At 43.8% G+C, this 13,718-nt stretch overlaps 1 protein-coding gene across 3 annotated transcripts in view; it reads right to left on the bottom strand.

Moving 5' to 3' along the window:
• Positions 1-13,718, bottom strand: part of LOC136851274 (gamma-tubulin complex component 6-like) — a 366,897-nt gene that overhangs the window by 70,680 nt on the left and 282,499 nt on the right. For all 3 annotated transcript variants that reach the window (XM_067125258.1, XM_067125257.1, XM_067125259.1), the window contains one exon: positions 4,963-5,128. In XM_067125258.1, the coding sequence (XP_066981359.1) occupies positions 4,963-5,128 (166 nt within the window). The remainder of the gene's footprint in view (positions 1-4,962; positions 5,129-13,718) is intronic.

The following is a 13,718-nucleotide window of genomic DNA, read 5'->3' as shown; positions in this document are numbered from 1 at the left end:
ATCAGGAGAGAAAATACACATTGAAGTGTCTCACCAAGGATTATCAGTATCAACATGGGAGAATGTTGGAGCCTCTGTTATGTTCTGGCCTGAAGCTCTATAATTAACCTTGGATCTTGTTTGGTCAGAGTTTGTTTCCACTCTCCCTTTTCGATTGCCGGATGCAGTACTTTTACACTTTGGAGTGTACATCACTGATTGGATTTCTTTAATTTCCTGTTCAGAATCATGCAATATGTCCATTATTTATTGCCGTTCTGTGGCAAGGACATCTTTGATATTACTCATAATTTCCTTACGGAACTGATAAAATGCTGCGAACTGTGTATCCCTTTTAGGGCAGCTTGCATAATCTGATTGAGCATCCACAGCTGAACTGTGACTGCCTGCTGCCCAGGGGGCAGAGGTCCTGGGTGAGTTACTATACCCCTCTGAAAATGTAGTCATTTCACTTGGGGTTAATTGAATCCTTGTATCCCTTTTGGGGAAGGATCCTGATCAGCTCCTGAAAGTTGCATGGGGGATTGAATTCCTTCTGGAAAGTTTCTCCCCCGGTAAGCTGAAGGTAATGTCCCTGATCCTTCTGGGTTCAGCAAGGTCATTTCGGTAACAATATCAACTTCATCTAAATCACCTCCAAGAGGAACTTCCTCCATTTTCTCCACAGGGTTTACCTGGGAGGTATTGGGGACTGATGTTACTGGGTTTTGGCCCAAATATAGATCATCTGAGGGTGGGTTAGATATATGCTGCCAGAGTTCTGCTGGAAAGATATAATCTCCCCCTGCCTCCCCTTAGCTGAACCCTATGACCCATCGTGAAAGCCTGAAACGAGCTGTCTCGTCCTTAACACTTGCTGCCAAGAGCACACTGCAAATTTTGCACATATCTGGCAACCAAGCAAATCTGTCCTGTTTTTTGCATGGATTATGCTCATGGCAGGTGGAATGGGCCGTACCCACTAGCAAAAAGCGAACCAAGCAATTTGCTACGGAACCCTTGAGCTGAGGGTTCCGCATAATGGTGGCCCTGTAGTGAAAGAACCAAATTGTTATTAGAAACTAATTAGTATAAATTGTTTTTTAAAAATGGACACTTCTGTAAAACCCTGTGTCGTTAGTACAGTATATTAAATCTTACAGGTTAATTTGGTTACTATGCGTAAATGTAATACCTTTTATAAAATATCCAAGTTAACTTAAACCACTTTAGGTTTAGATTGACTCTGACAGCATTAGGGCTGCATTACTTAAACTGTTAGTCCTTTTGCAATGGCTGTGTGAAATTTTAATTCTAAATTATAATGCCATAAGGACTAATCCTCTATAAGCTAATTTGTTTAATAAGTAACCAAAGCTACTGTTTTAAATGGCTTAGGTTAATCCTTCTAGTATAATCTACTTTAATCTAAGCATAGAAGATCTCTTAGAAGATTCTCGCTTAACCTATTCTAGGTCGTTTCTTATTCTAGGTATAATTAATAACCTAAGGATATAAGCTACACCAAAAATTAATCTTCTTATAATCTGGGTTTTTGTTTTATGTAAGCAAGACTGCCTTTTTGTCTCATACTAAGCCCAGCTGTTTCTAAATTAACAGTAGGGACATTCCCTTACGGGATTTCCACTTAATCTAGCTTAATCTAGTTAGGCTATTGCCTGTTCTAGGTTTATATCACCTGTAAGGGTATAGGCTTCATAAGACCATACTAATGTTATTGACCCTAGAATACTGTTTATTCGTACTCCTAGGCTTCCCTTACCAACGTTATTAATCCTAGAATACTGTTTATATGCACTCCTGGGCTTATTGCTCTTTCTTAGCCTAGTATAAGGTATTAGCTAATCCAGACTTTTATAGATCACACTTAAATATACAGGCTATATAAACTTAGCAACTTGCTAATAAGTACACATAGTTAGGCTACTATTTTTGCCTAGCTCAGGCTGACAACCTACCTTGTTTGTATCCAATCCTAGGTTATTTGGTCTGTTATATAATATAGTAACCCAATAATGTACACTCTTATAGCCAGGTTATCACTTACTCTAATCCAGGATACTGCCTAATCTGGACTATTTATTTCACAAGGGTATGGTTACATAAAACACAATTGTTTTAGTATGTAGCCTTAAGGCTAGGCCACCATCTCATCTGTCACGGGTTACTATTTTCATTTGGTTCTAGATTACCGTCTAGGAAAGTGACTGTCCAATAATGGGATGTTTTGTAAAATTTTAACACAAACTAATATAGCTACTGCCTAGTCTTGGATTATTTTAGATCATACACAAGTATAAAGGCTATACAGAGGGAAAATTTTAGTTTCCTGTTTATCGAATTCTAGGATCCTTGGTTTAAACTAGGTTGTTGCCTAGGTCCATAAAAGAATGTCTTAAAAGGTTCATACTTACCTTAAATTAGGTTACCACCTAATTCAGGTTATTTAAATCACCTTTAAGATATGTAATCCTAGGATATAGGCTACAGACAACATCTACTATACAGTATTTACATTATTTACACTGAATTTGTTAGGCTACTGTCTCATGTATGCTACCGCCTAGGCTATTGTGGACATCGTTATCTGAAAGGATTATCTAAATTAATAATAAATTGTGGAATATTTCTTTAGTTACACATTTCAAATTTTTGGGGCTTTCGCAAATAACAGAGATCATGAGAGAGCACCGACCACGTACTCTGAAAACAAAGTCAGGTTTCAGGGATTCCGTACACAAAAAACGCTTGTTCCACACTTAAAACTAATTCTTGCTGATGAAAACAGTAAGGAGCACTAAAGCGTCGTGCGCGTAACTTGCATTAGCAGAGGGTAATGGAGATGGTCTTTTGCCTGCCCACGTCGTAAAAAAGATGGCAGACGCGCTATGTGCAATAGTCACTTCTTACATTTTTTGACCTAGGAAAAACTGGCTTCAGCTTCGCTGAAGACAAGGGAAAATGCCCTCTTATCTTTGAGTCCATTATACACTATCACGTGTCATAGTGTTTTCATTACAACACAATACCCTGCTACAAGACTAGGCTAGAAAATATTTCTTTGATACTAGTCTAGTCACCATGGAGCACTGGTACACCATGGGGGGTAACTCCTTGAGGATGAAAAAGTGCCTACACTATAAAAAAATATACATATATATATATATATATATATATATATACTGTATATATATATATATATATATATATATATATATATATATATATATATATATATATATATATATATATATATATATATATATATATATATATATATATATATATATATATATATATATATATAATTTGTATACATAAAAATGTCAGCAATGCTTTTTCCCCTTGGAAATTTAATTCTATTCATCAACAAGAACCAGTGCTAAACTCCATAACACTGTCTATTCTCATTAGCAACTTTTACGAATTCTCTATCCTCCATCATCAGGCCGATAGACAAGAAAACATAGAAATAATAAACAAATATGATATAAATTTCTAAACATTCTTAATTTTCATTTATATAAATATATTAAATATTCAAAGCTAATAGAAAAGAAGAGGCAATATAAAATGCACATATCAAAACGTAAACAAATAAACGTCCATCCAACAAGCAGTTAGCAAAATTGTAACAGATAGGTGGTCATATATAAATATAAATAAAAGGGAATGGAAACTCGACAACAGCCAAAATATCTGTAATATCTGAAGCATGTATGATACTATTTAATGAACAGCTGAATTGGCAGCATATTGCTATCAAGTTCTAGTTTTATTCTCCTAATGCAAATAGATTCTGTATAATGAAAATTATTGCTAAGTATTTTTGTTCAGTCAGTGAAGTGAGTTCTGGACAGACAGAGTTTGACACCACCACCCCTTAAAGGGGTTAATCAGACCTCACTGTTTAGCTTTGATGTGAGCATCAATGTGCCTCAATGTACTTGCCAGGAACCTTTTGCTAGAGTCTATACGCTCATGCATCTGGTTTTGACCCATATTTTTCAAGTATTGTGCTAAGGCTAAATGCATTCCTGAGAGCTGATGTGCAAGATGTGGAGGCACAACACCAACTGACAAGTGTTAATTTTAACAACTTTCTTTAATCTTTCTTCCAGCACCTTTTCTAATTTGTAGAAGCAGACATATCAAATATCAAATGCCTTCTTGGATTCCTTACTCGAAGGATCCTAAGAGCCGCCTTCTCCAGTTATTTCTACCTGCCCTGCCTTCTTGTGCCCCCAGGGCTACTGCCTCAAGACATGCCTACTTTCCTGGCTGGCATAACATTAGCTTCCCCAACTCAGGTTACAACATCCCAACCCTGCTTGGCGTGACGTTACACCTGCCACCTCTAACTGCCTTACAATCTACTCATGTGCCCTCATCATCTCCTGTTCATGGCTTACTTATGGCTGTCTCTTCCTCTACTGTAAGTGCTGCCTCTTCCTCTGGGCAGCACTTACATTATAGACTTAACTCTCCCACTTCAGCTCCACCGGAAAGTGATACTGCTGATTCACTTGCAACTGTGGTAATTTTCACTGATCAACTCTTCACTTGGCAAACTATGTTTGTCATAGTATTCTGGTGACCCCAGTTCCTACAGGGCCTTCAAGAGAAACCATCTAATCTTCCTTGGTCAGATACATCCACAAGGCCTCCTGAGGCCCCTTCCAACTGTCTGGAGCAGTCCCAGGGGAGGTTGGAAGACATTCCTCTGTTTGGACTGAATGTTGGTCTTCACTGCCAACACTTCCATCTATTCAGACCATGGAAGTGGAGATAAGTCATGATTTGTGTTTTTGTGACTGTACTTCTTGAAATCACAGCTATACATTTCCTAAAAAACATTCCTCTTGGCCACTGTGATATCAAGATTAGGTCTGTTAAAGTATATATATATTTTTTTAGTGTTAAATAAACTACTAAAGAAACTAAAATAAATTGAAGACTTACTGGGCAATCAGATGTGCTTTCACTGACCGCACAAAGTTGACAGGCAAGCAAGACAGCTCACTTACAGTTGGAAGTGAAACCAACTCTGTTAATGCTTTCACATTCTTGGCTGTTGAAGGTTTTCCAAAGAGTGCACTACCACTTATGTCAAGTAACTGCTCTTTTCCTGCAAGAACAATAATATAAATAATTTAGCATATATTTTTTAAATACTTACCTCGCCATTATATAGTGTTTACTTCAGTGCCAGCAGAAGTTCAACAGACTGCAAAAAAAAAAAAAAAAAAAAACACTCGGTTTTCTATGAATATCTATTTTCTATCCATCTATTTCTCCCAGCCTCCACCAGGGGACTGAAAGGTACAAACACTCATACCCTGTCAGTCTACTTCTGTCCACTGAATGTGGGGAGGTATGGAGGGCAAATTATATAATGGAGAGGTAAGTATTTGAAAAATAAATACTAGATTAAGTATTTATATTAAAATGAACCATACATCTCCATTATACAACTGATTCCCACATTTGAAAACAGAGGTGAGCAACGTGGAAATCAACCAACCCTTTAAAAGCTAATTAGTGACAAGAAATTATGTACAAAACAAAAGTTTGTTTACCCAGTGAATTCAATCCACTGGTTATTACTGCTGCCTTGGGAGGATTGTCATTCACGTACAAGATCCTCATCATGACACCTGAGATCTCTTTGGAGGGTGGCCCCTTCAGCAGAAGTAAGTGTAGGGTTACTGTGCCAAAACCCTGCAGAGCCAACAATGGATAACTAAAAGGTACCTACATACAAGAAGGTAAAAACAACAACTGGGTTTAAAAACTAGTAGGCAGAAAAAGCCTACCAACTGATTCAGGTCATACAAGCCACTCTCTCTGCATGGGCTGAGAATTATTTTAGTGGCCCATCATTAAAAAGGCAGACCCTCACTCCTTTCCTAAGTAGCATGACATTCAGAAGGTGAGTACATCGTCAACTTTCTTTGGAAATGTTTCCTTCGAAGAAGCCTATGAGCGTACAGAGTGGTTATTAGAGACAATATTATTCCTAAACTGGTGAAGGCGCAATAATCCTGCAGCCAGACCCAACATAATTAGGTAAGTCACAGTACAACCACAATGGATAACACATTCATAGGTTCATGTGTCTCCTGTTCTTTGTTGCCAGACACGAATGGGTATCCGCATTAAAGAAAACGGCTGATAACCTGTGACTTTACCTTGAATAAAAAATTCCTGAAACGCTATTGCCATGAGAGTGGTGGTCATGCTGAGATATTGCTGGGGTAGGTGCAATAATCCCTCAGCCAGACCCAACATAATTAGGTAGGCCACCTTCAAACCACAAAGAATAATGCATATGTTGGTTCATGTGTTGTTTCCTGTTCTCAATTGCCAAACCCTACGCGTATCCAGAAACAAGAAAATGGTTAATAACCAGTGACTATACAGTACCTTGGACCAAAAATTAATCTGAGCTGTTGGGATTTATTTATAGTACAGTAGTGGCCCAGCTCTGAAAAGGGGCTTAAAAATGGAGATACTTTGCACTACTTTAGAGCAAAGTAAAATGTGGTTTAATTTGTTATTTAAGGTATCTACTATAAGGCAAATAAACCCTTTACTTTTGACTACCATGGGATGCAATGAAAATTCCAGTCTGCTGGTTGTAATGAATTTTTTGCTCCACATACGTAAAAAGTGCATTTCTGAGTTCAGTCCCGTGTCAGCCGGTGAAATTCCATTACAGCACGAATTTCTAGGTATAACAATGCTAGATATACCAGAGAAAAAGAGCTTTCAGGAAAGCTGGGGTTACTACCCCCAGTCGATCGTCTTTAGAAGACGTCGGTATAATGAAGGGTGAGTGAAATACCACTACCACGGAAATATACTCGAAAGATCTCTCCTTATCAAAACCCCGTAAAAAGAGTGGTGAGCGTTACAGCTCCCACACTCAACACCCGCCAGGACGGCGACACCAGCGCCATCTACTTCATTCCATTTTCTAGCACGTGATAATCGTTCGCTTCTTTTTTGTGTGCTCATCCCTATTTTGGATTAATTTTTTCTTCATCTACGATGGCTTGAGCACCTTTTCCATCTCTAAGTTAAGTACCATCTTCTTGTGTGGTTTTTGATCTAATTATGGCTGTTTTGGTCTCGTATTTTCATAAATATTGGGATCTTCTTATGGACGCCACGGCGTCCCCCTATCAGCCATGTCGCGCATGAGGCGACTTCTTCTGTTCTTTTCGGTCGGAGTTTTCTCCCAGTCGCTATATATATTTAGATTTTAGCCCTTGAATTCCTTCCTGGTGGTTCCGTGCGATGGCTCCCCCTCCAACTTTAGTTTTTGTTTTGCATTTTTGGCCTGTCGGCCTCTCTTAGGGAGTTGCTCCATCCTGTACCCCCCCCCACCAGGTCGGGTTCCTTTTCATTTAGTCTCATAGGCTATTATGTTATTCTTGAAGATGGTGCTCTTATTTTAGGTTTAATGTTTTTAGTTTTATTTGTTTTTTGTTTTTGGTTGTGTAGTTTGCCTCTGATGAACCTTATAAAATATTTTGAAATTACTCCCGAGGTAGGCTACACTTCCTGTGAACGTAATTTTATTCTATTGTTTTTGTATGATGGTTGTAGTGTGGGCTCCATCCCTTGCCCTGGGTGCGGAGATCAGGTTGAGGGAGTTTTGTTGCTGTTCCTCAGGGTCCGTTTTAGGTCAGAGTGAGCCCATTAGTCCTCTTCCCCAATTTCGGAGGAATCGAGTTCTTTGGACGTGTTCCTCTAGGCTAGTCGCCTTCTTATCCCCTACTCGTTCCCTGTTGGCTCTCGGCACAAAATTTCTCTCCCTGTTGGTTACTCCTCTCCTTTTTCACCCCTCTCTCCCTCCTAACCTATGCTAGGTTTGGTTTTTATTAGGCTACGCCTAGGAGATGTTGGGCTTTGGGCTGTGTAGCTCCCTGGAGTAGGCTTCCCTTCCAAGTTCATTGGGAAGGAAGGTTGCAGTTGAGCGGGTGTCATGTTCTCCCTGTCTCCTCTCCTTCCGGTAGCCTCCTCCCCACTCCCCCCCCCCTCAGCCTTGCGACTCGTGCGTGGGTGACGCTAGATGGCGTTTTCTCCGAGTCAGGGACTTCTCCTATTGGTAGAGGGATTCGCTCCTCCCATGACGTCCCCAGTTTCGCTGTGGTGGGGTGGGTGGTTGTTTGCTCGAGCGTGTTCGGATCCTGTCTCACCTCTCGTCTCCCCACCGAGCCACGAAGTTTGGGTTTAGGTGTTGGCCCGCCGTATGTTATGAACATTGATCCTTTACCCATTTGTTTCTCCGGCGGGGGAGATAGGTGTGAGATGATTCTATGTCACGCTAGCATACAGACTCCTCCGGTCTCCGGAGGGTTACCATCATTGTTAATTTTGTTTATTATTATTATTATTATTATTTTGTTCTACCATATACGTGATTCCGGTCCCACACCTGGGGGCTCCGCCGTTAATTTTCTGGCAGCCCTTATGGTTGGTTCCTGGTTTCTCGTTCCTTCATTCCCCGGAGTCCTCCGGGGTCTGAATCCTTAAACTTCCACTCTGTGCATTTAAAGCTTATTGGCCCAGTTTAATTTGGTAGTTCTTCTACGCCGGAGTATTCCGGTTGTAGTTGAGTTTCCCGGCCTTGCCGGCTTTATTTTGCTTAGAGTGTGAGGTTCATGTACTGTTACCTTTACAGACTGTTCGCTGTGAGGAGCCGGGGTGTACCGCCTCCCTTCAACAACCCTACGGGCACGTAGTGTGCCGGACCCACGCTGGTTGTGCGGTCCGGCTGGACGACCTGGTTGTTTGGCACCCGATGGCTGTGAGGTTTGCTTTCGCTCTCTCCTCAACCATCCAAGACGAGTGGTAAGTGAAAGTCTTCTTTCCTCCGGTCCATGCTCCTCATACGTATACGTTGTTTATATTCTCCGTTGGTCTTTGCATTCCTGACTAACCACAGGTTTCCTTGCAGGCGGATGAAACTTCCAAGAAGTCTGCCTTGGAATCCCTCCGGGCCTGGGTGGCTGGGTTCGGCAGGAATGTTCCGTCGGGGAAGCCCTACGTCCTCGACGCCAGGTTGAGGGACCTGCTTTACCCCGGCGCACGGGTGGCCGCGGCAGTTCCAGAAGAACTTGCCACCCCTATTATCCAGCAGATCCGTGATGCGACCCAGCCACCTCAAGTGGACATTATGTACGCCGAGGTCTCGGAGGATGTTGCCGCACTAAATCTCGACTTGGAACCTATGAATACGGAGCAGGACCAGGTGGTAAGTGGAGAGGTAAGTGAGGATGTTGGGGCGGGCCCCTCTTTGTTTAACTCCCCTGCTTCATCTGTATCATCTTTTTCAGGTTTTGTGAAGTCTTCCTCTTTGGGTGATAGAGCTCCGTCTGCTATCCCCAAGTTGAAGACTTCATGGAAGGCGAAGGGCTATAAGTCCTCGACTTCTAAGAAGGCATTGCCCTTCCCCCCGTCGAAGGCTAAGGTCCCAGGACCGGTAGCCTCCGGGAGTAAGTCTAGCTCCTCCGGCAAGGGCGCGAGTAAGAGGGCGGCAAAACCAAGCCCTCCTCCCCAGCCTCTTTTGACGCACAAGCCCTGGCCACTGAACTGTACAAACAGTTCACGGAGGATCTAGATTCGAGATTTGAGAAGATCTCAGAAAAGTTTGCCACTTATGACAGTGTACTGGAAGGTTTGGCTCGCCAACCTAAAGCCGAACCGCAGTACTGTTATCCCCGACACTGCGGACCTCCGCCGTTTGATGTCGGAAACCCTTGGCGGTTCGACTCCGGGCCATCCAACATGATGGCAAACTTACCTTAGACGGTCTGGGCACGAGGCGGTTGGAGGAGTTGGAGTTCTTCCCCGATCTCTTGCCCCCTTATCCTGGCCCGTGAGGCTTACGGAAGAAGCCTGGATTGGTCAGACAAGGTACCTAGGGAAACTGTCATCATCCCTAGAGACCAAGCCCAGTCGGCTCTCCCTGCGCACTCTGACGGGTGGCAGGCAGTGAACACAAAATTGACCCCTTTCAAGGGCAATTTCACGATGTTCACCCTAGGTGAAGATCTTCCCACTCCTTGTATGGACAAAATTGCTCTGGCCACACGACCCGAGCATGCCTCGATGGGGAACCCCTTTCCTCAATTGAGGAAACAGACCCTACTTCCTGGTATTCCCAGGAAGTAACGAGTTCTGGTGGACGCCCGTCCACTTTCACTGTAGGCAAGCTGGACCCTCTTTGCGCTTCCACGCAGTTTAGCGAGCAACTCCCTAAGCTGCCGGAATCATTGTTAAAGCGGAGTTTGAGACCCGGACTAAGTTAGCCCGGTCCTTGAGCTCCGGCTGTCTTACTGAGGCTACTGCCGTCTCCGGCTTTCGGACGAACCCTTTTTCCAGGTCCTGGCTAAGTCTTTCCTGGCGACCTTCCAGTTAGACTTGCATGAGTTTGTTATGGCTAGGCTGGAATGTAGAAAATTTATTTTTGCTGACGCTACAATCCGCCACGAGCCTAACAAGCTCATTAAAAGTTCAATCTGGGGACCTAACCTCTTCCCTGAAGGAGAGGTTACATCCGTCATGTCCGAGCTACACGGGCCAATCAGAGTCTTCTTCGCTCGGGGGAATTCCCACTTATAAGCGCAAGACCCCAGAATCGGCCGCCCCCAGACGAGAGGGGAAAAAGGTTCAGGAGACATAAGAGGCCTCATCAGGGGATGGTTCAAGCCGTCCCGGTCTCGGCAGTGGCCCAGCCATCTACCTCTAAGTCCCAACCCCAGCAGTATGTTTTGGTTCAACCAGCTGCGCCCTCCTATGTATCCTCACCAGCATACAACCCTACATATGAAGGCCGTGGATTTTTTCACGGCCTCAATAGGGTGGCAAGGGGGAGGAAGGGCAAAACCCCCACAGAGGAAAATCTAACACCACCCCAAGGGGGGAGGGACGTGGTAGAGGAACAAACCCGCTCCCTCCCACTGAGAGAAACACAGGTAGGCGGTCGCCTGTATTGGTTCAGGGACCAATGGACCTTCAGCCCTTGGGCACACAGCATTGTGTCCAAGGGACTGGGGTGGAGCTGGATCAAGAATCCTCCCCCTCCAAACAGATTTTACCAGCCACCCACATCAATCCTACAGGATTATGTAAAAGAATTGCTCAACAAACGAGCAATAAAGAAAGCAAGGCACCTAAAATTTCAAGGCAGGCTATTCACTGTTCCCAAAAAAGACTCCGATCAGCAAAGAGTGATCCTGGATCTGTCGGCGTCTAAATCTCTACATAAAATGCGACAAGTTTCGCATGCTTACGGTAGCTCAGGTCCAGACTCTACTTCCGCGTGGAGCCGTCACCACCTCTATCGATCTTTCAGACGCTTATTATCACGTCCCAGTTGCGCGGAACTTCTCTCAGTTCCTCGGTTTTCAGACTCGGGAACCAAGCCTACTCCTTCAGGGTCATGCCCTTCGGTCTGAACATTGCACCCAGGATATTCACCAAGCTGGCGGATACGGTAGTACAGCAGCTCCGGTCCCAAGGAATCTCCCTAGCAGCGTACCTGGACGACTGGATAATCTGGGCTCCAACTGTTCGGAGTGTCAGGAAGCAACGTCCATAGTCACCAATTTCCTAGAGTCATTGGGTTTTCAGCTGAACAGGAGAAGTCCCGCCTGACTCCGAGTCTCGGTTTCAATGGCTGGGTCTTCAGTGGGACCTGTCCTCCCACACGTTATCTCTCCCTCCTTCCAAGAGGAAAGAGATAGCATCTCTCACCAAGAGGTTTCTCAAAAATCAGTCAGCATCCCGTCGGTCCCAGGAAAGGGTCCTCGGGTCTCTCCAATTTGCCTCAGTAACAGACCTGCTCTTGAAAGCCAAATTAAAGGACATAAACAGGGTGTGGCGGAGTCGAGCAAACACCAAGCTCAGGGACAAGGTCTCCTCTATCCCTCGGATCTTAAAGACAAGGCTGCGGCCTTGGACCACAGTCAAGGGCCTGTCCAAAACAGTCCCACTTCAGTTTCCCCCTCCGGCACTAGTTATCCACACAGACGCTTCTCTAAGCGGCTGGGGGGGATATTCACCAAAACAAAAGTACAAGGAACGTGGTCCACAATGTTTCAGCAGTTCCATATAAACACCCTGGAAGCCATGGCGGTCTTTCTAACGCTGAAGAAAATCCGCCCTCCCAATCGGATTCATATCAGGTTGGTGTTAGACAGCGCAGTGGTGGTTCATTGCATCAACAGGGGCGGCTCCAAATCAGGTCGAGTAAACCAAGTAATGGTAGCTATCTTCTCCCTGGCGAACAAGCACGGTTGGCACCTGTCAGCCACCCACCTAGCAGGTGTCCGGAACGTGGTGGCGGATTCCCTGTCCAGGACTACCCCGTTGGAGACGGAGTGGTCCCTGGATGCGGAATCTTTCCAGTGGATTTGCCGCCGGGTTCCGGGACTCCAAGTGGATCTGTTCGCAACAGAGAGCAACTTCAAGCTCCCCTGTTACGTAGCCCCCAACCTGGACCCTCAGGCGTTCGCCACAGACGCAATGACAGTAGATTGGAACAGTTGGGAGAGAATTTATCTGTTCCCTCCAATAAATTTGCTGCTGAAAGTTTTACACAAACTAAGGACATTCAAAGGTCAACCAGCTCTAGTAGCCCCTACTGGCCGAAGAGCAATTGGTTCCCTCTCCTTCAGGAACTGGGCTTATGGAGTCTTCGGATTCCCAAGCCCATTCTGACCCAGACAGTACAAACCAAGACTGTGTCAGCTTCCTCAAGGATTCAAGATGCCCTAGTTTTATGGACTTTATAAAGTTCGCAGCTCAAAAAGGAGCAAACATTGACTCTGTCAACACTCTGTTTTTAGAATCAGATAAAAGAGATTCTACTCTTAGACAGTATGACTCAGCAGTCAAAAATTAGCCTCCTTCCTGAAAGCATCTGAAGCCAAAATTATGACGACTAATTTAGGAGTTTCCTTCTTTAGGTCACTGTTTGAGAAAGGCCTGGCTCCGGCCACTATTACCACAGTCAAGTCGGCATTGAAGAAAGTATTTCTTTACGGCTTTAAAATTGACCTTACAGATTCTTATTTTTCATCCATCCCCAGAGCATGCGCTCGTCTGAGACCAGTATCACGTCCACATTCTGTTACTTGGTTTCTCAATGACGTCCTTAAGTTAGCATCAGAGTTGGATAACTTACATTGTTCTTATCAAGATCTGTTAAGGAAAACCTTATTCTTACTTAGTTTGGCTTCAGGTGCTAGAATTTCAGAGCTGTCAGCTCTCACTAGAGGTGATAATTTTTTTAACTTCCTCCCATCCGGAGAAGTCCTCCTTTCCCCTGACCCTAGATTTTTAGCTAAAAACGAAGACCCACAGGACAGGTGGTCTCCTTGGAAGGTGGTGCCCTTCCTCAAGATCAATCTTTATGTCCAGTCCATACACTTAAATCTTACCTCTCAAGAACTCCACAGAGTAAGTCGGGTCCTCTTTTTATCAGGAGAAAGGTGGTACTCTTTCCCTTAATGGTATAAGACAACAAATTCTGTATTTCATTAAACAAGCCAACCCAGACTCAGTTCCTAAAGTTCATGATATTCGAGCAGTGGCTACTTCTACTAATTATTTTCATAATATGGACTTTTCAGAGTTATCAAAATATACGGGTTGGAAATCACCTCTAGTGTTTAAACGCCACTATTTAAAATCACTGGAAG

This window comes from Macrobrachium rosenbergii, chromosome 23 (assembly GCF_040412425.1).
Source record: "Macrobrachium rosenbergii isolate ZJJX-2024 chromosome 23, ASM4041242v1, whole genome shotgun sequence".
NCBI classification, from domain to species: domain Eukaryota; kingdom Metazoa; phylum Arthropoda; class Malacostraca; order Decapoda; family Palaemonidae; genus Macrobrachium; species Macrobrachium rosenbergii.
This window is presented reverse-complemented; position numbering and strand designations above follow the sequence as displayed.